At 40.3% G+C, this 27,939-nt stretch overlaps 1 protein-coding gene across 2 annotated transcripts in view; it reads right to left on the bottom strand.

Annotated features, from left to right (window-relative positions):
- Nucleotides 1-25,047, bottom strand: part of CMTM4 (CKLF like MARVEL transmembrane domain containing 4) — a 38,023-nt gene extending 12,976 nt beyond the window's left edge. Inside the window, exons 1-3 of one of the 2 annotated variants that reach the window (XM_083515077.1) lie at nt 24,406-25,047; nt 24,033-24,254; nt 3,809-3,985 (exon numbers count right to left, since the gene is read on the bottom strand). In XM_083515077.1, coding sequence (XP_083371203.1) covers nt 3,809-3,985; nt 24,033-24,254; nt 24,406-25,017 — 1,011 coding nt within the window. In that variant the 5' untranslated portion in view covers nt 25,018-25,047. Of the gene's footprint in view, nt 1-3,808; nt 3,986-24,032 lie in introns of both variants that reach the window. The other variant, XM_083515078.1, reaches the window with a different exon arrangement.
- Between the last annotated feature and the right edge of the window lie 2,892 nt (nt 25,048-27,939).

The following is a 27,939-nucleotide window of genomic DNA, read 5'->3' as shown; positions in this document are numbered from 1 at the left end:
GTAAACCAACTGCCTGAAAATAAAGGCAGATGATATAGTTGTCTGCCTCATTCTGGTGTCCAGGAATAAGATTCCTGTGGGGCTTGTTACGAAGAGGCTGAATGTGCTTGCAGGTTTTCCAGTTCATAAAAGAAATAAAGAATCTTCCTGTTCCATTAGAATAGAAGGGTAGAATACAGTCCATCCACAGCATTTGACAGACTTCCAGTGCCGGCCTATGCAGGAAGGCCTACAACAATACAGAGGCAAGTTGCCAGCAATATAGAAACAAGAACAAAAATGTTCCTTTACAAATCTTAGATCTCTCTGTATGTGGTGAAAGCTACTAATGGGCAGAACTTCTTATCCCCAACCTGCTCTCCTGTTTCCCTAAAGCAACTGCTGGAATTCCGCTGAATTAGAGAAAAAATAATAAAGGGTTATCCTGAGTGCAGGACAGCTGTCTCCCACTCTTGAATAGCCCAGCCTGTCTCCAGAGACAAGAGGTTTCTTAGCCAGTATTAACCTCTTCATTGGTTATTTTAGATACTGGCATTTTAGATACTGGCATTTAAGGGCAGAAATATACAACATCTCTAAGCAGCTGACAGTTCTGAACAAAAATATATAAATGGGTTCTTTTCTCTTGACACTGGCAAAGGGAAAAAAAAAATTTTCCAGTCTTAGTTCCACATACGAGGAAGGATGCTAGGAATCTAAAAACGAACCACTTCTTTCATTAGCTCGTATAATTCTAACATCTACAACCAATGAAAAGAAAGTGTTTGATTACACTTCACTATAACAAAATAAGTCTGCACATTGCTTTGATGTTAGCTCCTAGGGTATTTATATAATACAATACATTTCACCTTGGCACATTTGGTCATTAAAAAAATGCAGAGTTGCTGAAGGTCAATGGCCAAAACTTTCCATTACAATATGGAACAGGGAACTAAGCTGATTGTGCAGGTCACAGAATATCATTTAGAAACTCTGAATAGATACAGCAATTTTCTTATATGCATGGCAATTATAGGTCTTGTGTTTATGTTAGACGTAAGCCAAGAATCAAGCACATTTAGCCAAAGCCAGAACATAATGGCACGGCATAACAAGCTTTCATTGAAGTTATCGTTCCATGCTCCCATATACAAAGCTGGTTGAAGTTCTACAGAGGAAGAACAGAAAATAAAGGACTAAATGGAACAGACTGCAACAAAAGGATAAGTAAGTATATTTTATTGAAAGATTCTGAAGATGTCCACAATGACTTTTGCTTCCAGACCTTCATTTGAAACACAACATCTCTCTCGTTGAGCTATTTCAGCAACCTAGGCATCTGAAATCACTAGTGGTTAGAGCAACCTTAGGATTCTCTTAGATATGGATACCCCCCAAAAATTAACATGGAGTTAAATAAAAAATGTATTGCAAGGGGTGATTATCTAGCTTGGCTCATGACAAAGAACAGTCCCCTGTTCACTTCCCTTATTCCTGATTTCACATATTTCTATTCTATGTGACTGGACCAACGTCTTTGCCATATAATGTTCTTTCCTTGAAATCCTCACTCAAAATCAGTAATTGCTTTCCAATGCTAAGTCAAATTTCTAACATTTAGTCAAAACATTTGTTGTCAGAATCTTAGTGATTGAAACTAGATATCATCCTGCGCACTATTTCAAACAGGATCCAGTCAAGCCAATCATATGGGAATGGGAAAGGGCAATTATAATAACTAAAATACATAACTTGATTCTTTTCAATACATTTAAGCAAGCAGTATGAGTGACTATAAACTCATCTGAAACATGTGTTCAGATGCCCATCACATTCCTTTACGCTACTTGCACACATCCTTGCAGAGCTGATCTATTTGTTTTATTTAACAAAGGGGAAATTTCCACTATCATTTTTCATACTCTCATAGCAAAACTATCAGAGACAGGAGTATGACTTATCCACTCTTTCTCTGGACACATTTTTTTTCAGTTTTCTTCCTAGCATGCCATACTACAGTCCTTTACAAGCTTCACCTTCCATGTGTTGCATTTTGAATAATATTTCAGATGGCATGCAATTCCTCAGTTAGGATGTAAATGGGATCACTGCTGCCAAATGTACAACATTTCTCTCTTTATTCTGTTGCTGCCAGAAAGTTGTGAATACTCATCATGTACAGTAAGACAAAGGAGGCAGAACTTCAAAATATAGTGTTCCTTAATCCAAACAGGAACAGAGATTAAGGATCACTGACTGGCCTAGTGATCTAATTTACTGTGGCCAGCAGCTGAGACAGACTCATGACGCCACGTAGTTTTTCCCCTTTCAAAGGTTTTCAGCATGTACACACAATTCAGGATACATACTAGAAGGTGGAGTACACACTCCTTGGCCTACCAGAATCCAAGAGATCAAGGAACCAGTATTCCAACCTGCCAGTCTCTCATGCATACCCACAGAAAGGGTGGGAGGGCAAGTGAAGTAAAATAATAAGCTACTGAATGTATCCGTTGAAAGAATTGCTCTGGCTGTGTATTAGCTATCGGGCCAAATTCAATGTACCGGTTTTGGTGTACAAGGCTCTATACAGCTTGGGGGCAAAGATACATGAAACATACCAGTCCTTATATGCTCAACTGATCACTGTGCTCTGCAGATGAGGGCTTCCTGCAGATTCCATCTATACAATGTAGGAATTGGGACTTTGGTGTTGTGTCACCCACCCTTTGGAATTCCCTCCCTTTGAATATGAGACAGGTGCTTTCTCTGTTGTCTTATTGGCACCTAGTGAAGACCTTCTCTCAGCATGCCTTTTAAATTGAGATCTTTCCCAGTCAATTATGTATATTGTATATTGTTTTAAATGTGTTATAATTGTTTTAGCATTTGTTGTTTGCCACCTAGGCTCATTTGGAAGAAAGAAGGGATATAAAGGTAGGGTCAAGAGGAACCTAACCAAAAGTTCAAGAAACTGCAAAGGACCAACAAAACCCATTGAGATATCAGAAGAGCGTAAGGTGACTTTTTGGATTTGCCTTATAGGGATTCTAATGAATTCTAAATAGACTGTGTGCAACAATTATGTGAAATTTATGCCAAAACAAAAACAGTGAAATCTGTGGCCCCTATCAGTTGCTTTCCACATTCTGGCTCTGCTCCTGTGTCTGACATGCAAGCATGTAGCAGGGGAAACTTTTCCTACTACTTATCTCCTTATCAGGGGAAAAAAATATCCCCAGCCAAATGCCTGTCTTCAAAAGAGTACAAGAGCAGGACTTGTGAAAACAGTGGCAACCCTATTCCTAAAAGAATGTGAGAAAGAAGATAAATGCATAAAGCACACACTTCCAACTTCCAAACTCAGAAAAGCAGGTTAATCCCAAAATATGACTGTTTTTAGAAGAGGGATTGATGGCCCACAGATTTACAGATTGACTCTACCTTGTAGTATGCACTCGGTTCATATTTAATTTTTAACTATTTGTAAATATAAAGTACAGTATTAAACAAAATCTGCAGACTATACTTTCCTCAGTTGTGAACAATAAAGACTAGCATTGAAGGAAAGTCTGCATTACGCAGGGGATGGGGATGATTTTACACACAATTTCAGCTTTATATACTTTATCATCCAATATTTCATAATCCTTATTGCACCAGTGGGGTTCACTTTGAATATAAAGCAGCACATGAACTCTACTTGCTGCAAATAACATTTACCAACGGTTTCAAGTTTCTGTACAAGGCAAGCAGTGCTTGAAGTCTAAACTTCAAATGTTTATTCAGCTATTTTTATAAAGTGAAGGTTTGGATGAAAACTTACTGTAATGTTCCAGTTGATCTGTGGTATTCTTGCATGGAGATTTAGACTGAACATAAGCAACAAAACTCCAGTAACTACCGATGCACTACAGCTGACAAATTCAAAGAAATAAAGGCCTTCACAAGGGGAGCATACCATGATGGTTTCTATGCAGATGAAGGAAATCAATGCCAAAACCTACAGGGAGAAAAAGTGGTAAAATATAAATAGTTCTGTAACATTCTGAAGACGGCCACAAATTATCCTGAAATGTTCATTGGGAATTTGATACTCAAGAATGTGCAATGAAACTTCAGTAAGATTCACAGTTTAAAAGAAGAAATCAACACAAGATGCTTGTCTAACTCATATACCAAAGCACATTTTAGTACTAAAATAGCAATCCTGTGCACACTTACTTGAAAGTCCTACAGAACTCAGTGGGTCTTGCTTTCAAGTAAACATGCGTATGATAAGGCCCAGTTTAGTGATCCTGTGGCCATCCATATGTTGTGGGGACTCCACCATCAGTCCCAATCAACTAGGCCAATGACCAGACATGATAGTAGTTGGAGTTTACCATCATCATCTGGAGGGCCACAGGTTCCCTAGCTTAGGCTGTAAATCTATCAAAGTAGTATTGGTACTGGTCCATTTCTCCTACTATAAAGAATATGCTTTTCATTCTGGCTTTTAAAGGCATTTGGGGGTTCAGAATAGTTAGCAACTAAACTTTACTGAGTAGTACTATGAAGGCCTATTTCAATTCAGCAAAACTATACACAAACAAGACTAGGAAGAAACTAAAGAATTCAGGTATATATTTGGGAGGCTAAAATGAGATGCAAGGAGATAAGAGCTAAAGAATGCACTGTGTCTCTTATTCTCATTTTCTTATTCTTAAAAGGGGGCAGAGGTATAACAATCTCTCCCCTGGTTGATATGAATACGAAAGTGATCTTACCCGACTTTACCCAAGAGAAGTTGAATGTAATTGAAAGAGATAACAAATAATACTATAACTAGTATTGCACTGAGGTCAGTAGTCAAAATGTTACAGACGTTAATTTAGATTTCACTCCTTTCCCCATTCCCAATTCCAAATTGGTATCACTATAATCAACACAAATCAGATCTCTCAATTGCTCTCTCACACAACTTTCTAACGCTCCTCAGAGCTATAGAAGTAAGATTTGTTTTGAGTTCCACCAGATCACATCAAATGAAGGGGTCCTTAATTTCAACATGTGTGACAGTTGTTTAAGTCCTACTGGGATGGCCCAGAGGCAACGAGTGGCAGTAGCAGTGTAAAAGGATACATCTTGCCAACAAGGTGTGGTTGCTAAACCTCAGGAACTCACTCAAGGGGCAGTTAGCAGGAAACAGGGATGTATTCTATGCTTGGCCCTTCTTCTACTTTCTAGGCCACAAGGTGTTTTTCGACCCAGACTTGGCCAGCATGGCTCATGGTCAGAGATGGTGGGAGCTGTAGTCTAGTAGTATCTAGGAGACCACTGGTTCCCTATCCCTGCTCTAGGCCTTTGCTTCTAAAAGATTCCATGACTTGGTGTTTCAGAGTGTACTTGAACCAACAGTACTAGTGGTTCGGGCCCAGGATATCTAAATGAGGGATGTCCTCTGTTAAGTCCACTAGCAGTAGGCCTGAAAATGTCCCCCTCTCCCTCATTCCCATTTAATCAGAATTTGGCTCAGTGAGGTCATCTGCTCTTTTCATATTTTGCTGCCATGTTGCAGAGCAACAGAGTGACTAGAATCAGAGATATAGTAAGGAAAGGTGTGGGATTCTGACAACATAAGATCCTCAAATATCTTCTTTGCATACCAGTGGGAAAAGATGGGGGTTTCTATTGGACCGACAAAGGTTGCTCTAAATGTGCACACCTGGATTTCCAGCATTAACTTTCCTCACTTGCATTTCTCACATGTTCATGTCTCCTGACACCTGAAAATCAATGTTCCTTTTCAATCAATACAGTTCATGAGTTCAGTTGCAAATCTTTGAGTAATGTACATGCAGGTCCTGTTATCCGAAATTTCAGTTATCTGAATGCAAATAATTATACCCAAACCTCACTACACTGCTTCAGATATCTGAACAGCCACTTCCTTGCTTATTCTTGTTTTGCTCGTCGGCGGCAGCCATTTCAATAGAAAACCATGGAGGGAGGGAGGGAGGGAGGTTGGCCACATCACAGATTAGAAATGTTCCCATAGAAAATAATGGAAACCATCAGCTCACAAATGATTTTCTCGAAATGCATTGTGTTCAGCTAGTCGGATCTGCATGCATGAGTAAACAACATGCTCTTTACTGGAGTTTGGACTTGGAGTTTGGGAGTGTCCCAGCATGCTATAAGACAGATGAACACATCTCTGTCATTGCCCCCTATTTCCCAGTAACAGTCTCACTTTTCTGTCACCTGATAAATCATTGCCCTGGTTTTGTCTGTATTTTTGCTTTTTTACAGAATCACAGGGCTGGAAGGGACAACAGAGGTCTTCTAGCCCAACCAATGCAGGAAGTCCATTGCTATAGGCAGTCATCCAGCACTGCTTAAACATCTCAAATGAAGCAAATTCTCCCACCTTTCGTCTGTTCTACTGTGAAGGATCTTGTTACCACTCCATAATTTCCGTAATTTTTGGCTGAAATTCCCTTTTCTGGTTATTTGAACCTGTAGGTTTGGGTCCTACTCCATCCTTCAATCTCATTCCATCAGGCTGCCTTAGTGGGGGGGGGGGGGAGGCCAGTGCTTATTTCACCAGCTTTGCCAAAAGACCAGCTCCATCAGTCACCTCCTATCCCTGAACTTTTTCTTGCCAGTTGGTCATTATACTACTATTTAAGGAACGATTCCTGAGTTTGTTTACTTCTTCTTCCCTTGTGTGTAGTGGTTTTAGATTGCAAGCTTGTGGGCAGGGACTGCTTTGTTTTAATAGATTGTAAGTAAGCCACTCTGAGAGCCTTTTTGGCTAATGAGTGGAGCACAAATGCTGTAAATAAGCAAGCGATCCCAGGACTTTCTCCTACATAAGTGATATGCCAAATACAAGATTGTTGAAGAGTATTCCATCTTAATCTACACCACTAAATTCTACCCGAAAGAAACCAGACCCAGGGCAGAGCACCTGCACACATTAAAGGAGAGAGAGGGAAGATAATGCAGAATTATTTCTTTCAAGATAGCAATCTTATTCTGACCATAGTAGAAATGATCACCAGACCTTGCAGTTCAGGTTCACATGAACATAGTAAAGCTGATAAATTTGAATCGTTTTATTGCCAATATATGCTCCTGAAACATGGATGTAGTATAAGTTGCAAAACACCACCCCTGTATTTCTCCAAATCCCTTCATAGTACTGCAGCCAAAATAGTTTGCCCTAATATTTTGTCATACTGCAAAACAATGTTGCAGAACAAGTTTCTGCATTTAAAATGATAATGTAATCTTATTATTTAAAAAAGGGAAATCAACTAATGAAAGTTTCAATCCTATGCACACTCATTCAATTCAATAGGTTTTTTTCCAGTAAACATGAAAAGGAACAGACTGGAAATGAATTGTTGCTGCACAAGATCTTCTTGGCAAATTGTCTATACTAATTATGACTGTCAGCATTTCAGAAAAATGAAGAGAATGCATTGCAATATGTATTCAACCTCAACAGAAGACTTCATAAGGAATAAAATTGCTACCACTACATTTTCTCTATTAAATATCAAATTTGCTGTGTTTTATTTTTTGATAAATCAAGCAACGTGAGTGCTAAAAATAGTTCCCTCAAGATTTTTAAAAGAAAGAAAATAGCTTTCCTGTTTATCTGAAGAAGCCCACAAAAAGACTTATTGTGTGGTTCAATCACATAATTACTTATGATTTCACAAAAACCACTGAATAGTGAACATTTTTCCTGCTTAAGAATACCCACAATATTTTTGTAAGAATATTACACTACTAGGATTTATTACTTAAACTAGTGGTACAGCATAAGTAGTCATATACAGCATAGATATAAGTAAAATGCTTTTACACCTCCTCAAAATACACCCAAAGACATTTTTAAAAACCTCACACATTCAAATTTAGATTTATTTCTTTCATTTAACTTGGCCAATTCAATAGTCTAAATCTAAATAGGCTTCATTCCTTGTAAAGCGGGTGCATTTCTCACATCTAACACAGCTGGCATAAATGCAAATATTTCAGTAATATGGCTTCAGTGTATCTCTGCCTCTCCAAGAGGAAACTATCTTTCATCACAGCAAAAATATGATTAATTTTCCACCTGGCATCACTAGGGCTGAATTTGCACATGTCCATAGGTGCACTTTTTTATTCTACCCGTGGAGTCCTCTGTCATGTACACAGGAATGCAAGAAAATGAGTCAATCCAATTAGTTCCTGTAATACATCAACAGATTCCTCACCCCTGACAAAAAGCACCTACATGCGTTACGGAGAATTCCTTTTTACAACAAAAAACATGGCACAGTCCCACTTACTTTCAGTGGAAGCCTCACAACTGTTTTGTGATGCAATTGCAACATGTGAAATTGTACCAGAAAAAATGTTAAATATCTTTAGTGAGGCAAGCAAATCAAAGCCCAAAACATTCCAAAGGGCTGCCTGCCATATCAAACACTGTCATGCACGGCTGCTGTTTGATAGTGGGGAGGCAGGAATTAAATTAGTTACATGGGCATTGTTGTTGCTTTATTCTGACGAATATGCTTCTTCACTCTTGTGACTTTTAAGTTAAGATTTATTAATAGTTCAATCATAAGTTGTCATACAACTAGTGCAAATATTAACCAACTGTTGCTTAGCAGCTGCTTTGCCAGTTTGGCTATTTGGCTTGCAATGAAGTCTGATGTTGCCCTGTGGTAAATAAGTCGGCATCCTCTTGGTGAAAATTTTCCTTTCAACTACACTAAAATTAGCAACCATTTAAAAGTATTGTTGTCATATTGCTGATGAAGAGACTAAATATATTATTATGTAAGAATATCACCTCTTAGAAAATTATATTTAAAATAGGATTGCATTTGTAAAGTGCTATTATCATTTTTTTATATACATTTATATGCATTTATTGTTTCTAATTAACAGTACACTGTGGAATCAGAGGCATAAGTATGCAGAGAAATACTGTTCACATGTTCCTGGATATTATAATAGTCCATGTCACCAGTGCCATTGCCCAATCTGATGGTGATGATTCTGTTATTTGCATTTGAAACATAAACATGTGTTCTTCATTATAAAGTTTGTCCAAAGCATAAGGTATGCTGATGAATGCTGTTAACTACATGTAAAATCTAGGTATAAATTTTTATTTTCAACACAACTCCTCCCCCACACTTTGAACAGAAACCTCTGAAACAACTTTCACCAAGGATAAAGTGAGGTAACTCATAACTCCTTGTAAGCCATTTTTGTTGGATCTGTGGTAGGCTCTGCATTAGCAGTGAAGGTATATTTTGCTGTGGCTCTATAAGCTTATGAATATAAGCACAAGACATCTCCTTTCTCCCCCTTAGCCACTTTTGATACAACAGGTTTTCTTCTAAAGTACCCCCCGCCCTTAACGAATGATATTTTAAGTAGAGCAGGCTTTCAGTGTTCCAGTTTGTATGTACAGCAGTGGAGGCAACTGAGCTGAAACATTAATAGGACTTCACACTTTTTCTTAGCTTTAAAACCCACTGATGTAATGATGAACAACAATTGATTGCCGCATGAACAAGCTTTGGATTCATGAGTTTCCTCCTCCAGTATGGCTATGAGGAGATCAGAAGCTTTCAATTTCAGCATTATGCCCAGGACTGAACATACTGTGGTTATACCCAACTGTGGTTTGTCTGAAGCTGACTTGTTTTAACTAACTGTAGTTAAAACTAACCACATTTTGTCTAGATTTGGATGTAAAGCTTAACTGATTATTCTAAAATGGAAAAGAGACCTTTCAAACTATTCCTCCTGGTCACTGGAGGGGGAGTAAAGGTAAAGGTAAAGGTACCCCTGACCATTAGGTCCAGTTGTGACCGACTCTGGGGTTGCGGTGCTCATCTCGCTTTATTGGCTGAGGGAGCCGGCGTTTCAGACAGCTTCCAGGTCATGTGGCCAGCATGACTAAGCCGCTTCTGGCAAACCAGAGCAGTGCACGGAAACGCCGTTTACCTTCCCACCGGAGCGGTATCTATTTATCTACTTGCACTTTGAGGTGCTTTCGAACTGCTAGGTTGGCAGGAGCAGGGACCGAGCAATGGGAGCTCACCCCGTCGCAGGGATTCGAACCACCGACCTTCTGATTGGCAAGTCCTAGTCCAAAGTTCACTGTGGCTAGTTCCTTTAATGATAAGCCATAGTTTATTGTTACATCAGAATGAAGTCACACAGACTAAAGAAGAAAGTCAGCTATGTCCTTAGATTAAGAACTCTAACTTTATACAGGAGTCTTATTTTAAGATTTTTCTTAACTAAATAACAAGTATTTAAATTACATTGCCAGAGAAGGAAAAGTATTTTAATGAGAAAATAATCAGGAGCACAGTGTGACCTGAAAGGACCCCATTATATAAGAATTTTAACAGCTCAGATAAAAGTATTCACAATCCTAAGAATCCAGAGTTGTAATCTGATGGCCCCCTCAGATGCCATGCCTTAAAAGGCAAAATGGTCTAGACATACCAGAAAAACAGAATCTTACAACAAAAGCAAAAAAGATAAAAAAATACTGGCTACAATACTAAGAGCACTCTCAGTTATACCAAAAATGCTGAATAGTTTCAAGCTTGCCCTGCCATTTCCTGTGCCAGCCCCAAACTCCATTAAAAGCACTATGCAAAATAAATTAATAATAATAATTTGGCCAAAAGGTAAAACAGAAATTATCAGGCTTACTAGAGGTTTTTGGTCTCTCCTGTTAAACCTTGTGGAACGGCACAAATATCAAGTGGATATCATGTTTCAATTACAATTTTTGTATCTAATACAAAGTCGAACATTGCTTTCTAATTATAGGTATAGATGTGGATCAGGGGCCAGGAAGTCCCTAAAACAATGAGGAGCCATTTCTAAAACTCAATACTGTCTTTGCATATTTAATGACTGCACCAGCACTTTGAATGAAATACAGTGCACGAAACTTCAACAATCAGTTTTTGCACTCATTAAATACTGAGCTTAAGTAAATACCAGAATTACTGTTTTAAAGAAATTTAGTTTGAAAGAATAACTGATCAAGATGCGACTCCATACATGCTCCAGGAACATTTGTTTACAAATAAGTGAACTAGAAACAACAAGTCTCAAAATAAAACAAAAATGTTTTTTGGACACAGCGTGTTATCTCTTAAGAGAGAAACACCTGCAAACACACACAAAAAAACAACAACTGATGGTCCAGATTCCAAGTGATTCAGCCTCAAGATGAACTGAGACACATCTCTGAGGTCCTTCTGGGTTTCGATCGTTCGGGAGCCAAAACGTTCGAGAACTAGGCTGTTTGAAAACTAAGGTATGACTGTAGTTGCACCCAGTAGTTTTGGAATGCCCTCCCAGCAGATGCCAAAGAGTTAAACAACTATGTACGGTAACTTTCTGTAGACATCTGAAGGCAGCCCTGTTTTGGGAAGCTTTTATGCTTTCCCCTCCTGTATTTTTGTTGGAAGCCACCCAGAATGGCTTGGGAAACCCAATCAGATGGGTGTGGTATAATAAGTAAATCATTATCAGTTACGGGGCTTTACTTTCAGTTAAATGTGCCTGATAAGAATGTCAACATTATAGCCTGATCCTTTGCATTCTTCTTTGGGAGTAAGTTTCCATGAGTTCAACCATGAATGGGACTTAACGCTTAAGTAAGTATGCACAGGATTCCAACTTTAATATTTCAATGCAATATTTTAGAATGAAAAGTAGTTTGATTTAGTTGCTTTTTAAAACAAATTGTAAAATGGCAAGTATTTTCAGACTAAAGGAAACACTTCTTGCTTTTGAACTAAAACTATATGTTACTTCAGCATAGCAGAATCTGAGGAGTTTCTTCAAACTTAATAATCCAAAAATGGGGCAACAACAAACAGCTTCCGCCTATATTAGGGTTAGGTTATGTGGGTGATGACTCTTTCCCTGTTCATTTTGATTTTAGAAAAGTTGATATTAGTGGGAGTCAGGTATACAGAGAAGTGAATTAAAGTGGCAGAGAAGGTGATAAAAGGAAGAAAGTGCACAAAATAAGAGAAAAACTAACAACTAAAAGTGCTCAAAAGTTTGACCAAAAATACATGAAATATTGGTTCACTTGTACTGAAAAAAATATAGTATACCAACACCTCAATGAGTAATATATGGTGAGACATTAGCACTATTCACTAAAATATCAAAAGTGAAAATGCAGGAGACCCCAAGTACCTGGTTAGGGGTCTACAGTGGGTCTCAAGTGTGAAGACCGCTGCTGTAGGGGATGACCAAACATGATCATTTATGAGTCAGGAATAACAAAACAAACAAAAAAACACACCCTTATTTTCTCTCTTAGCTAGAAAGCTATTGTATCTTTTAATTTCAAACTGAAGGAAGCCTTGTAAAAAGTTGTCTGCCTGGTTGACCATGACAAGTAAAATACAATTAGAGGTGACAAGGCAAGGGATTTTTTTCAAGGTTGAATTTGGAGAGCTTATCTGCACAGCTAATCATTTTACTAGGAGTGACTGTTTTTCCATGTTTGACAACTGAGCTCCAGCAAATACACTAAGGCTAAGATCTAGCTTAAAATATTCTCTACCAGAAAGCTACAGAAAGATAGCATGCCTGATTCTGCAACTGTATCCAAGAGTTTGTTTCAGAAGTGGGGGGGGGGGGTCAGTTTGAGGGTTGTATTCCCTTCTGTGTAACCTTTTGGGGGGCTACATACCACTTCTAGATGGGACCAGAAGGTAAATTAGGTGGAGCAACGAATGTAAATGTTACCTTTGTAGTAGAATAGTTTCTACACGCACACCCTCTATCCTCCCTCCCTGCAAGCATGAGTTGTTCAAGTTCAAGGACACATTTCAAAAATGCAAAAACTCCCCAAGAAGGCATGAAGGGTTGGGCCTAGGGCCAGGGAGGGTGGGGTACAAATTTATTATTATTAGGGAAAATTCCAAAAGCCAGATAGAGATGCTTGGAGGACAACATTCACCCACCAGGGCCTAATTTTCCCTACACCAGTCTATAACAAAAAAAGAAAATATGTGAAAAGTATTTAGTTCATATCCTTCACTCAGATCTTCTCTGTGAAGCCCAAATCCTTAGCATTATATCCTATATCTTTCAGGACCTTTGCTGCTCTTATTATAGCAAAATACTCTTTCATTTTTGTAGCATATACTCTCAATCCCATGTTGTAGTTAATTGAGATCAAAAGGGCAACACTTTTTCTTCCTGAAGGTTCTCAAAGTAATTAATTCTAGTAAGTTGTAAACATGTCCAAGAGGCACTACAGGATAATATGCTATAATTTGAAGATTCGGGTACTTAATTGCATAGTTACCAATCCACAGAAGCATCAAGTCTCAAAAGCTAAAGCAACAAATAGCCACATAAAGCTCAGTTCAACTGCTGACTGAACAATCTCATTCAAGTACAGGGCAAAAAACAATTAAAAGACAATTAAATAGGCTACAAAAATCCCTAAGTATGGCAAAAGTATGGCTAAGTATTGAGGGATAGCAAAATAATAGAAGGAACTGCACTAGGGCTACATGAAAGAAGTTAAATAAAGGAGACTTTGTTTAAATTATCTGAATAGATGCTTAAACCTTTTTCTCTTTCATATTATATTCCATTTGTTTTGGTGTTACCTTCCACTAACTTTTTATCTGTAATAGAATGAATAGGAACCATGAGAATAGAATGAATAGCAACCAAGTGAAGAAGCTGCTGTTTGTGGAAATTGAGTGAAATAGTGGAAGTTAAGTGCTTGGGATGAAGATGCAACATTGGGACTCCAAAGAGGTTGCTGGGATGAGGAAAGCAGCCTAAGATCTTGTGGATTTCATCCATATGAAGATATCTCCTTTAGATGCAGACATTCCAAAGCAGGAAGGGGAAACTGTAGCCCTCCAGATATTGTCAGACTCCAATTCCTACACACCTCAGTCTTCCCAGCCATCATAGTTAATCGTAACTTGTGATGGGAACTGTACTCTAGTAGTATCTGGTGGGTCATAGGCTCATCAGTATTTTCCTAAAACACAAACTTAGAATGCAGAGAAAGCGTATTGAAACTACTTCTATTCTTTCTTGACTCTCACCCATTCCTTTCCCAAATGTCTCACTCATTAGAGCATGGCATATACTATTTGACTCAATTGCACAGATCTCAGGTCAAACTAATAACTCAACCAGAAGTGGTTCTGTGCCAGCAACATCTAAACATCCTCTTTAATCCTTTGCTTACTGCAATACTGAGCCATAAATAAATAAATCCAAAGACCACAGTCATAATTGTACACTATGTCCCTTTCCCTAGTTTCAAGCAGCAAGAGTTCCCTTTAAGAAACACAGAGTCTAGGCTTGTGGAAAGCAAACTTTAAAATCAAATCAATAAGAGGCTGAGAGGACTCCACCTATTTGAGGTTTAGAGATTGTCATTAACTTTGCACAACGAAAATACCTTGCCAGCCAAAATGCCTGGCTGCATGGCCTACACACATACAAAAGCAAGAAGTCGGGCAGAGAAAGAGAAAGCTTTGTGGCAAATTACTTCAACATGTTCAATATACCAGCAACAGTATTTTCTACCAGATAACCTGTAGCTAACAATTCAAAACAGGCACTCAATGCTACAATCTATAGAACAGGACATGCTTTAGGGAAGTAATGCACTACAGGAGATATTGATAAGTGCATTAAAATCCTGGACTGCTCAAATAATAGCTCTTGACTGTGGTTTGGACACACTCAGAACACTTCAGCAGCTTTTTCAAAGGACTTTTGAAAAACTACCTTCTACCCTTGGCTGAAACAAAGCCACACAAATGTGTTTCAAATTATGTCCCAAAAGTACACCCTTCCACTGGCTGGTGTGTGTGTGTGTGTGTGTATTTCATATTCCCTACAGTTTTGAAGCTTCCCGCCATAATGTTTAAGCCATCTGCCAATAACATGTCAGAAGGCCTCCAAAGCTGTAATAGTACTAACTATATCATATTTTTTTCCATTGGGTGAGGAGGCCTCTAGCAGATCTTTTCCAAAATGATCACAAATTTCTAACAAAATGAAGGTATGAAAGATACAAATTTCCACTTGTTATTTCTTTAGCCACCCAAAACAAGTCCAAATGAATCCTAGAGAACACAGAAAACACTGATGACCAAGGCATGTACAACTTGTTGAGAACCCCTGCAACTAGAATATCTCCTAAACTTCCAGTATCAATCGTTTCATTTGCCTTGTAATCTTAAATCAAATGGTGTCAGTGAAGCCCAGTTAACACCCAGGGTATGCCCCGGATTAAGACACTAGACTGCAATTTAGCAGAAGATGCAGTTTTAATTTTAACCAGAACAAGGCAGCTTGCATGTTGCTTTTGACAACCAATAATTTGTTTCTGATACATTTGGAGATCACAGTAAGAGTCCCATTCTGCTCTAAAAATAATTTCATATTCTTCAATCACAAACCTTGCATTTCACAGCTCCAAAAGCAAGCTACACAGTCACGCATTTCACACAATTTGCATGGCTTCACAATGTGGAAAGATGTGCACAATGCACATCTATCTGTGTTGTGAAGGGATAAGAAAAACAGGAGTTGGATTCATGGAAAAATGTTGAGCTCAAGGAAATGGGTCATATGAACAGTCAGTGAGACACTGATGGAAAGCTATTACATGAGGAATGATTCTCAACTGAGCCCTGGAAACCCCTATCCGATGGAATATTCACAAAGATCATTTCTATTTTCAACCACCAACTTGGTATGAAAAATAACATTATCTAACTGTCCCAGTTTGCACACAACATTAAGCCAAACCATGGCTAAGTTATCATTGTGTGAGCATGCAGGAACTCAGAGAAAACTGCAATGCTTCACTCTTCACCTTGTCCCACAACTGCTGCACTTCCCAGAGCTATCATTACATCCCAACACCAGCTTGTAGTTTATCTCCTGTAGATAAACCATTAATGGTAAGTCAAGAACAAAACTTGCTTTTTCTGGATCAAGACAAATCATGACCCTGGGTTCTGACAGAATTATTATTATCATCATTATTATTATTATTATTATTATTATTATTATTTATACCCTGTCCATCTGGCTCAGTTTCCCCAGCCACTCTGGGCAGCTTACGACACATATAAAACATAGTAAAATATCAAACATTAAAAACTTCCCGATATAGGGCTGATAAGCCAACCATGAAGCTCTCAATAACATAGCAGCAGCAGGACCAGGGGAGGAGCAAGGTGGCCATGATTTTTCCTGTGGGTATCTGTATGCTCATTTGTTTATGTCTGCTCTGCTCCCTGATATAAATGAATATTTGGTATGAAGAGGCATATTATGTAGAAAGGCAAGTTAAGCGTTACAGAATTAACCAAGTTCTGAATTGCCACTGAAACCTTTCTGGTCTTTTATGGTATAAAAGGAAGCCACACAGCTACTCCTTCCATTTCACATGCCCTGAAATTTTCATTGATTAATGCTTCTGACTGCCAGGTTTTCATGTTTTGCTCCTTAAATATAAGGGCTATAAACTTATTCTTTAAAATGGAAATGGAAATACTCAAAATTCTCCTCAAATAACTGCACTCCATGGTCACAGTAAACTCTGAATGACGTCTCCATCAGTACCCATTTAAAAACATATATTTTTGTGGCATGCTGACACAATAGTTTCAGCAATCCCAATCTGTATTAATCTCACCTTTTGTTTGTGAACTCTCTGCCGCTGGTCTGAGTTTAAATAAGATGTTAAGATATTTCATAGAATCATAGAGTTGGAATAGACCACAAGGGCCATCGAGTCCAACCCCCTGCCAAGCAGGAAACACCATCAGAGCACTCCTGACATATGGTTGTCAAGCCTCTGCTTAAAGACCTCCAAAGTAGGAGACTCCACCACACTCCTTGGCAGCAAATTCCACTGTCAAACAGCTCTTACTGTCAGGAAGTTCTTCCTAATGTTTAGGTGGAATCTTCTTTCTTGTAGTTTGGATCCATTGCTCCGTGTCCGCTTCTCTAGAGCAGCAGAAAACAACCTTTCTCCCTCCTCTATGTGACATCCTTTTATATATTTGAACATGGCTATCATATCACCCCTTAACCTCCTCTTCTCCAGGCTAAACATGCCCAGCTCCCTTAGCCGTTCCTCATAAGGCATCGTTTCCAGGCCTTTGACCATTTTGGTTGCCCTCCTCTGGACACGTTCCAGTTTGTTAGTGTCCTTCTTGAACTGTGGTGCCCAGAACTGGACACAGTACTCCAGGTGAGGTCTGACCAGAGCAGAATACAGTGGCACTATTACTTCCCTTGATCTAGATGCTATACTCCTATTGATGCAGCCCAGAATTGCATTGGTTTTTTTAGCTGCCGCGTCACACTGTTGGCTCATGTCAAGTTTGTGGTCAACCAAGACTCCTAGATCCTTTTCACATGTACTGCTCTCAAGCCAGGTGTCACCCATCTTGTATTTGTGCCTCTCATTTTTTTTTGCCCAAGTGCAATACTTTACATTTCTCCCTGTTAAAATTCATCTTGTTTGTTTTTGCCCAGTTCTCTAATCTGTCAATGTCATTTTGAAGTGTGATCCTGTCCTCTGGGGTGTTAGCCACCCCTCCCAGTTTGGTGTCATCTGCAAATTTGATCAGGATGCCCTTGAGTCCATCATCCAAGTCGTTGATAAAGATGTTGAATAAGACTTGGCCCAAGACAGAACCCTGTGGCACCCCACTAGTCACTCTTCTCCAGGATGAAGAGGAACCATTGATGAGCACCCTTTGGGTTCGGTTAGTCAGCCAGTTACAAATCCACTGAGTGGTAGCATAGTCAAGACCGCATTTTACCAGCTTCTTTACAAGAATATCATGGGGCACCTTGTCAAATGCCTTGCTGAAATCAAGGTAGGCTACATCCACTGCGTTCCCTTCATCTACCAGGCTTGTAATGCTGTCAAAAAACGAGATCAGGTTAGTCTGACATGACTTATTTTTCAGAAATCCATGCTGACTATTGGTGATCACAGCATTCCTTTCTAGGTGCTCACAGATTGTTTGCTTAATGATCTGCTCCAGAATCTTCCCTGGTATTGATGTCAGACTGACTGGGCGATAATTATTTGGGTCCTCTCTTTTCCCCTGTTTGAAAATAGGGACAACATTTGCCCTCCTCCAGTCTGCCGGGACTTCCCCTGTTCTCCAGGAATTCTCAGAGATGACTGCCAGTGGTTCTGAGATCACATCTGCCAGTTCTTTTAATACTCTTGGATGCAGTTCATCTGGCCCTGGAGACTTGAATACATCTAAACTAGCCAAGTATTCTTGTACTATCTCCTTAGTTATTCTGGGCTGTGTTTCCTCTGCTGAATCATTTGCTCCAAATTCTTCAGGTCGGGCATTGTTTCCTTTATCGGAGAAGACTGAGGCAAAGAAAGCATTGAGGAGTTCAGCCCTTTCTGTGTCCCCTGTTTGCATTTCACCATCTTCTCCTCTGAGTGACCCCACTGTTTCTTTGTTCTTCCTTTTGCTACGGACATACCCATAAAAGCCTTTTTTGTTGCTTTTAACCTCTCTAGCAAGCCTGAGTTCATTCTGTGCTTTAGCTTTTCTGACTTTGTGTCTACATGTGCTGGCTATTTGTTTGAATTCCTCTTTGGTGGTTTCCCCCCTTTTCCATTTTTTGTACACATCCTTTTTTAATCTTAACTCAGTTAAAAGTTCTTTAGATAGCCACCCTGGCTTCTTTAGGCACCTTCCATGTTTCCATCTCATTGGTATTGCCTGAAGTTGTGCTTTTACTATCTCCCTCTTAACAAACTCCCAGCCATCATGAACTCCCTTTCCTTTTAGTATTACTGTCCATGGGATCTCACCCAGCACTTCCCTAAGTTTTATGAAGTCAGCTTTCTTAAAGTCAAGAAATTGAGTCCTAGTATGCTTGGCTGCTCCTTTCCGCTGTATAGTAAACTTCAGAAGAGCATGATCACTCGCGCCTAATGATCCTTCCACTTCTACCCCACTAACCAGGTCATCAACATTGGTTAGGACCAGGTCTAAAATGGCTGTTCCTCTTGTTGCTTCTCCCACTTTCTGGACAATGAAGTTGTCTGCAAGGCCAGTGAGGAATCTGTTTGACCTTATGCTCTTGGCTGAGTTTGACATCCAACAAATATCCGGGTAATTGAAGTCCCCCATTACTACTATCTCCCTTCCTTTTGCATGCTTGGCCATCTGTTCCAGGAAGGCATCATCTATGTCCTCCGTTTGGCTTGGGGATCTATAGTAAACTCCCACAATGAGGTCTCTGTTATTCTTCTCTGCCTTAATTTTGACCCAAATGCTCTCACTTTGGCTTTGAGGTTCTAAATCTTGGATCTCTTCACAGGTATACACATCCCTGACATATAACGCCACTCCTCCTCCTTTCTTGTCTGGTCTGTTTCTCTGAAATAGATTGTATCCCTCCATTATTACATTCCAATCGTGGGACTTATCCCACCAGGTTTCAGTGATGCCTATTATGTCATATTTAGTTTGCTGTACCAAGAGCTCAAGCTCATCTTGTTTATTTCCCATCCTTTGCGCATTAGTGTACAGACATTGAAGTCCATTAATCATTCCCCCGTGCCTCTTATTTAAGGATTTTTTCCTCCCACCACTAGGTCTGCGTGCTGTTTGCTCCATTTGGTCTATGACATTTGAAAACATGTTCAAAAACTGCAGCTCATACCAAATTTGGCAGCCAGTTTATTAACTGGGACCATGCTGTCTGAGCACATAAACACCAATTCTAGCTCAACTACACTTCCTGCAAATTTGTTTCTGAACCCAATTCAAAGTGCTGATTTGACCTATAAAGCCTTATAGAAATGTCTGAAGGGTGGCACTAAGAGGCCGGGTCTTTCCAATGGTAGCTTCCCTACTTATGGAAACACACCAACCTGTCATCTAAGAGGTTTCTCCAAACATACACAGATCCTAAAATTATTTTAAACGAATTGAAAAGTTAGCAGCACTTTTAAAAAACCAAAAAAAAAAAAACAAAAACAAACTAGTAAACCAGGGAACCAAGAAAAAGGAAAATTGGGCCTTCAGCCATCCCGTATCTAAACAAGGAGTAAAATTATCTGGATCACACATGTATTTAAATACCACTCCAAATAAATTTATGCAGAATGCTGCTTTTTTTTACAGTAAAGACAAATTCACACAACTAGAGTCTCCCATTATCAGACCCTACACTATTCTAGGAATACAGATACAAATAAATTATATGGGTGTGGCTAATGATATGGTTCCTTCAAACATGAACAGTGTCCTAAGTGACCTTCCTATTCAGGATACATTCCAGTGACTATCCAGAATGCTTTTATGTCTCTTGCTAAAGCTAAACACAGTTCAAGCCCCACAACTGGAATAAGAATTCCGAGTATTAAAATATGCAAATTTATAGGGCCGTTTATACATTATCTGTCCCTATAAACAGCCTAACTGCAGCTTTTGTACCAGCTGAAACCTCTGGACCAGGCCCAAGGGTAGCTGCACAAATAGTGCATTGCTGTAATCAAGTCTTGAGGTTACCAATACATTAATCACACGGTGGTCAAGCTATTCCAGTCCAATATTAGCTGGGGTTTGCTTACGAGCCATAACTCGTAAAATCACCATGGTATGGTGTGCAATGGGAAGAGAAAGTACACAAACCCAAAGTTCCTGGATGATTATGCATGCAACACAAAACTATGGTTTACTGTCAGAACATTTTTTTGTGCTCCTTTGATCTGTACTTCTGATCTTGAAATGTAATTTAAAAAATAACCTGTATTCCAGCAGCACATTGTTTAAACACACCGATAAGAACAGTGGCACCTAAGCAAAGCACACAAAGACAAGCAACACTAAGCCAGTCTAAATACCCTCTCTCACACACATATCCTTTTGCCAATTACATTTACATCAAGAGACACATGGAAGATAGAATATGGACACAATGTTAGGATATAAATCTGAGGTGCCACTCAAAGGTTACAATTAGCAAAACACAAAATGGCACCAAGCCAGGAAAACAGAATCTAATGTTCACAAAAATAAACAATACTATAGCAGACTCAATACACAAGATTTTATTTTAAATATTTTATATCACTATTTTAAAAAATCAAAGCAGTTCACAACATAAAAACATACACTAAAACCATTTTAAAAAATATCAGAATTACTTTGTAAAAAGTCAGTAGAATTCAGTGTTAATGATTAGGATTAGGTGTGTTTTCAGGAAATGTCCAGAGCATGCTACTGTCATTGTTCCCAAATAACTTGGGGGGGAGCATCCCAGAGGAAAGGTACCACCACAGAAAAGGCCTGTTTCTGACAGGTGGCAATTTGCAGTTCATGGCACAGCTAACAAGGTGCCCCATGAAGATGCAATTGGTCTGTACATGAGGAGGCAGTTCTGTACATAACCTGTCACATTAATCACATTCTGTACTTTTCACGTTTAATAATCATCTACCACAACTATTTTTATGACTCCCAACTTATACTATCATCTTTTATGCCAGAAAACAATGGGGGCCATCATAACTGATTCCAGCCACAGAAACATTTTGAAGTCACAATGCACTTGATCCACATGGCTTGTGATCGTGCAGATAGATCAACAATTGTCTGATCACAGGAAAGTACAAGTCGGCAACCTTGATTTCAACCCTTGCTAAATCAGCTGATCTTATCAATGCTATGATCTATCAGAACAAGGATATTGAGACTTTTATCACAAAGAGGCTACAATATGTCAGCTTGTGCTTTTTAAAACAATAGTTTCTCAAGAACATATTTAGTATGTAGAAGGCACTACCCTTTTCCCCTTTAGATTACAAGCTTCTTTTGAACACCTACATATGAATCACCTGACCAGTATCTAGCAATGGTATTTAAAGGCAGAATTTTAAGCAAAGAAATATTCTACAAGTGTTTGCAAAATGTATGTAGATGGAAGTCAAATTAAATACCCCCCCAACAGCTGTAACCATAAATGAAATTTTCCTGGTACTTCTAACTCCTCCAAATCAAAGGGCCACAGAAACATGAAGATAAAAGTATTTTAATGGTGCAGTTCTGTGCAACTTACATGAGAGTTTTACTGAACTGGTACTTAATTCTGAGTAAGCATACATAAGACATATTGTGGCACAAGTCTTTATAGATCAAAAGACTACTAAGTAGATTAGTGATGGGAAAACTCTGACCTTCCAGATATTGTTGAACTACAACTCCCATCATTTATAACCATTGGCTATGCTGGGTTGCACTTACAGGACAACAACATGTGGAGGGCCACAAGTTCCCTATCCCAGAAGTAGACTGGGTGCATGTCACACTTAAAAGACTAAGATGATGACAGGAATCATTGGGTCAAGATGAGAAATCAGACCGTGCAAATATATCCACCCAACACACCCTAGAAAAACAGGAAAGGGTAAGAAGATGGAACAGGTGACCTTCTAACATCTAACTGCTGTTTTTTCATCCAGTCACAAAAGGTGACCTTGAAAGATTACATAAATCATCACCTATCATCTAACTGCTTGCTCCCTTTCCCTCCCTAATTCAAATTCTTGCCCAACAGGATAAACTCTGGAAGGAATGGTGGTACCATTGCAGAAAAGATGGGGAAATATGTATCCTTCCCAAAAAAGAAAAAACTTAAGTAACAGTCAGAAGAATAGAAAGGGAAAGGCCAGTGTTACCTTACTGATGAAATACTTAGAGAGAATCAATACATAATTGTGAAATTTGCCTTACATTTAAATCAGACATTTTCAAAGAGGGATGATTGGGGCAATATAGAATGCTGCTTTTATTTTAAATGTAACCCATCCTTCCTCTCAAAAGGGGTCAGACAGGTTTACTTTTCTAAATCTAAGTCTGGTAGCAGTTGACAAAAGAAGCCTTAAGGAGCACCTTAAAGACTAAGTGATTTTATGTGACAGAAGCTTTTGGGAACTAGCATTTTATCTGATGCAAGAAGCATTATCCTCAGTTGCCAGAGAGACGCCAGTTGTTGAGGAATGTAAGCAGTTTAGCTAAAATAAAATACATGAACTGCACCTTATGCATTTCATGGTCTTTTGCTCCATTTTTTTACAGGGTCTTCTATGCTCCCTCTCCCCCAGGTATGTGTCTCTCTCCCCCAGGTATGCATCTCTCTACCAACTGGATAACACATCATGCATCTGGAAAAAAAGTGTGTGCTAGTCTATGAAAGCTTCTGCCACAATGAATCTGTTACATCTTTTAAAAAGTTATATCTATAATCTGCCTGCTGAAACAGAAATCCCACTGAGTTCAATGCAGTTCAACCCTGGGAAACTGGATATAAGATTGCAGCCTTAAGGTACCCCAGGTTTCTCTCCTTTTTTTTGGCGTCTGCCTAATACATTATTCATTTCAGCTATTTTTATCCCCCATCCTCCAGCAACAAATATGGCTAACAAGTTCAGCTAAGAAACCCAGAGAGTGTCCACCACCTTAAAAAAAAGAAAAAGATTTTAACAACCACCTTAGGAGGTAGATCAAGCTGACTGGCCCCAAGGTCACCCAGGGAGCTTCAGTCCTGATTTGGCACTCTGTAACTACTACTACTACTATTACACTCGAAGCTAACCCTGTGGTATTTGGCTGGAGTGGTAACAGCACATCTGGAGCCTCCAAGCCCATTCTCTAAATATGGGAATCCGCGAGAGTCTCTCTGAGAGAATCTTTTGGGTTGAAAAAACAAGCCTTCTCCACTGGAGGGGGGCGGGGGTGGGAATAGCAATCAGCATGCTATGTGGCTCAAAAACCCAAAAACTCTCGTGTGTGCGTGTACGTGTGTACGTACACACGCGGACACACACGTTAACCGCCGTGACGATAATAATTAGAAACAGCGATAAGGAAAGGCGACCCCCCCCCCCAGACTGCAAACGAACCCACCCCACCCCCCGGCCGCCGCCGCTCGGTACCCACCACCTGGGCGATCTTGAGCCTTCCGAAGGTGCTCCTCAAGTAATCGGGGTCGCAGCGGAGGCCGCGCAGCCCGTGGCCGTGACTGACGGGCTCGGTGGTGGGCTGGTAGGGGCTGCTGGCGCCCGAGATCATGGAGGTGCTCGACGCTTCCCCGTCGAAGCCCTCCAGGTCCTCGGCGCGCCTCATGTCGCGGTTGCTGCTGCTGCCTCCTCCGCCGCCGCCCTCCTCCTCCTCCTCCTGCGCCTGGGGTGGGGTCGGGGCCGCCTGGGAACTTCGGCTGGCAGAGGAGAAGAGGAAGGGGAAGGTCTCCTCCTGGCTTCAGGCGGCGGGCGGGGAGGGCGAGGACAACAACAACGGTGGCGGCGGCGACAACGCCGAGGAAGCGGGAGGCATGTTGGGTCGCCGCCGCCGAGGCTGCCGAAGCGAAGCGGACCGCCCTGCCCTGCCCGCTTCGATCCCGTCCTCCGCGGGCGTCTCCCCTCCCCTCAGGCCGGCCTTCCGCCTCAGGAGCCCCACAGCGGGCGGCGTCGCCTGGGTCTTCGCTTCCCGCCTCTCTCACGAGGTGAAGCTGCAGCCGCGGCCACCAGAGACGCCGCCGCCGTTCCCGCTGCCTGCCTGCCTGCCTGCCTCTCTCCCTCCGGGACTTGCCGCTGCTCCTCGTCGGCGGAAAGGGAGGGAAGAGGAAGAGGGAAAGCCCGCCCTGAAGCGGAGTCAAGAAGGGGCTCGGCTGAGGAGGCGGCAGCCGCCGTGGGTTCTGCCCCCTCAGGGAAGGTCCTGAGCTGGACTCAAGCCCGGATCCTGTGGGGAAGGCAAGGGCTGCGCAGAGGAAGGTCGCTGCCGCCTCGCCATTTCCTCCTTCCCCGCCAACCGCGAACGCGAGGTAAATAGGGAGAGAAAAATAGGTAGTGACACGCACGCACACAAATATATAGATGCACAAATACACATACACAGAGAGATCTTTATATACACTCTTCCCCCACATATTCAACAGTTAATTTGGGGGAGGCGGGGTTCACCTGTTGAATTCTTAGGCTCCAGATGGAGCAAAGTTTTCAAAAGCCACAAATACTCTCTAAGGTATTTGAACACTTAACATTGGAAATGCTGATACAGTTACACCCCCACCCCAGTCACCATGAACAAGTCAAGATTCCAGTGGTCCAGGCACTAACCCCAAGGTTTATATTTCCTTTGAAAAGAAGCCGCAGCGCAGATGTCTTTATGACACGTGGCTTATATACAACCTGGAGAGACACGCAGCGTTAACACTCCAAGAGGTTCTTGCTTCTCCCATGCCAGTTTTGGATGCCACCAGAAATCAACCGTGGCCCTCTGCTCAGCTTGCTGCATTTTAAGGGCTGCCACTTTTCTCTCCAGCTTACCTCCAAGCCAGGTGCAACCCTAAACCACAACCCTCCCTCCAACTCCGGTGTTTGTCCTGCTAACTAACCCAGAGCTGACCCCATTGATGACTGCCAGAGAGACTTTGCCTTTTTAATGGCTCATCACCTTGCCTTTTGTTCTCTGTGATGGCTCTTCTCCCAAGTGATTTCCTCAGCACAGAAAAACTAGTTTGGCCTAGATTTTGACACTGCTAAATTCAGTGTCTTGCAGCCTCTCTTAATAAGGCAAGCATTGATTAAACTACAATACCCACTAGAACCTGAAAATTATGGGAGAATCTGGCACCCAGGAATTTAGGGGAGTCAAAGCACCCACCCACTAACTCTTAACAATATGAGTCAGTTCTTCCTGGTTTTTTGTTGTCTTTATCCAAAGGGAAACCTGCTTTCCTTTGCATCCTTTGAAGATGTCCTTTCAGGTGTTTTAAGGCCTTTCTATGCTCAGTAAGCCCTCACAGCTGCAGATTAGAATGCACATCTTACTGGAGGAACAAGTACTAGCCTACTTGGTTGATTTTCCATCTCACATCTGTAGTGAAAACTACTGCCAAGGTGGGTTTTCAGTTTCCATGTCAAAAGGGAACCTTGCATGAATCAGAGATACAACACGAGTTTTAAAGTATTAACACTCCGGTTCTAAGCATGTTTACTCAGAAGTAAGTCCCACCACATTAAATAGAATTTACTCTTAGGTGCATGGGATTGAAGGTTCAGTATTTCCTATCTATCCAAGAATATATAACCTGTAAAGTATTCTGGGATCTGCACATTTGCAGCAAATAGCAGAATAGCCTTAAAGTGATCTTTATGCTCTTAAATATGATCTTAAATACAGGAATGCAGCTGGAGTGTGTAAAGTGTAACTCAGCCATTTTATAGAACTGTGACACCAAAACAGTGTTTTGGTTTATTAAGGCTGCATCTTTTTATGTTATTTTATATTTATGGTACATTGCTGCAGTAGCTTCTGGCTGTGAAGCAGTTTATAAAGCTACATCTTAACCAAAAGGCCAAGAAGCAATAAATCTGCAAAATTAATTCAAATAAGTTGGGATTTTTTGAACACAAGAAGGAATTTAAATCATTACAGTTTAAATGGACATAAAATAAAACCTTGCATTAGATACCTGAAACTGTGGGGGGGGGGTCACTTACAGTAATGAATTTTAAGACAGAGAAATTCTGGAACAAATTTCTGAAACATGCCTTTGTTATCCTTCCTTATAATTACAGGAATTTAAGGTGACATGTGTGAGAGAAAGATATAGAGATATGAAACATTAAAAAACCCCTGTAAAATTAACATTGGCAGTAAAAGCAAGAAAACTCACAAAAAAACCCCAGAACTGTCACAGCATTAGATTATACATTAAAGTCTGGACAAATAAAAAGGTCCATGGTTACCCTATAAAGCTGTTTTTAAAAAGAGATTAGACAAATTCATGGAGGTAAATGCTATCAATGGCTGCTAACTATGGTGGCTATGCTCTGCCTCCACTGCCAGAGAATGATGCTTCTGAAAACCACAGGAGAATGCGCTTGTGCTCGTCTTGCTTGCAGGCTTCCTACAAGTTGGCCACTATGAAAACAGGATGCTGAACTAGATAGGCCCTTGACCTGATCCAGCAAGGTCTTCTTATGTTCTTACCTAAGTTATGTAAATCTGCTTCAAGTTCCTTATATCCAAGCTCCCATCAGTTGATATACCAAGTTCAGTGTAATGGACTTGAGACAGCTTTTCCTTTTTCACTGCAATTTTTTTTAATCAAGCATAAGGGAAGGATAAAAGGCTACTTGAGCTGCTGGCAAAATAGCTTATTTATTTCCTGGAAAAAAATTCTTGAAAGCAAGATATTTTTGGCAAACTATAATCTCTGGTTCCCTCAGTTGGAAACAATTGAGCATACAGGACACGCTCATCATTGAAAAAAATGCACATTTAATAATAATTTTAAAAACCCTTATTCCGAGTATATACCCTTTTATCACATCTGATCATGAATGAATCCAAATATATATCGCCTAGTTTAAAATCTGGGTGTAAAAATCCATAGTTAATAGGTTTATAAATATTGGAAAAAGGTTTGTTTGTTTGTTTGTTTAAAAAGGTTCTAAAGCTTGGATGCCAACAGCGATGAAAGCAAAACAGTCACACCAAAGTGATGCAAAGCTGAGATGGGTGCTGCTGTCATTTAGGAACGATCAAAGGCTGCCTGATCTAAATAACTTTCACTTTTCTCCTGGGCACATTGCATATTTATGAAGATTTTTTGTATTAAGTTGCAGAGGACATTTGTGGTTTCTACTGCCCTGATGTTTAAAACTACACAAGTGATAAACTCCAAAACACCAGTTTCTTCATTTCTTGTAACTCTTGGTGGTTTAGCTCAGGACACCAGCAAGCAAAAGGCTAGGAGCAAGACTAGTTTGCCAGCACATCATGATCTGCTTTGTATCCTGAAGGTCTGATGGTCAATTCCTCCAACATCTGGAGGGCCACA

The sequence above is a fragment of the Podarcis liolepis genome, assembly GCF_965112155.1.
Source record: "Podarcis liolepis genome assembly, chromosome: 7".
NCBI lineage: Eukaryota > Metazoa > Chordata > Lepidosauria > Squamata > Lacertidae > Podarcis > Podarcis liolepis.
The sequence above is the reverse complement of the archived record's forward strand: the minus strand, read 5'-3'. Positions and strand labels throughout refer to the sequence as shown.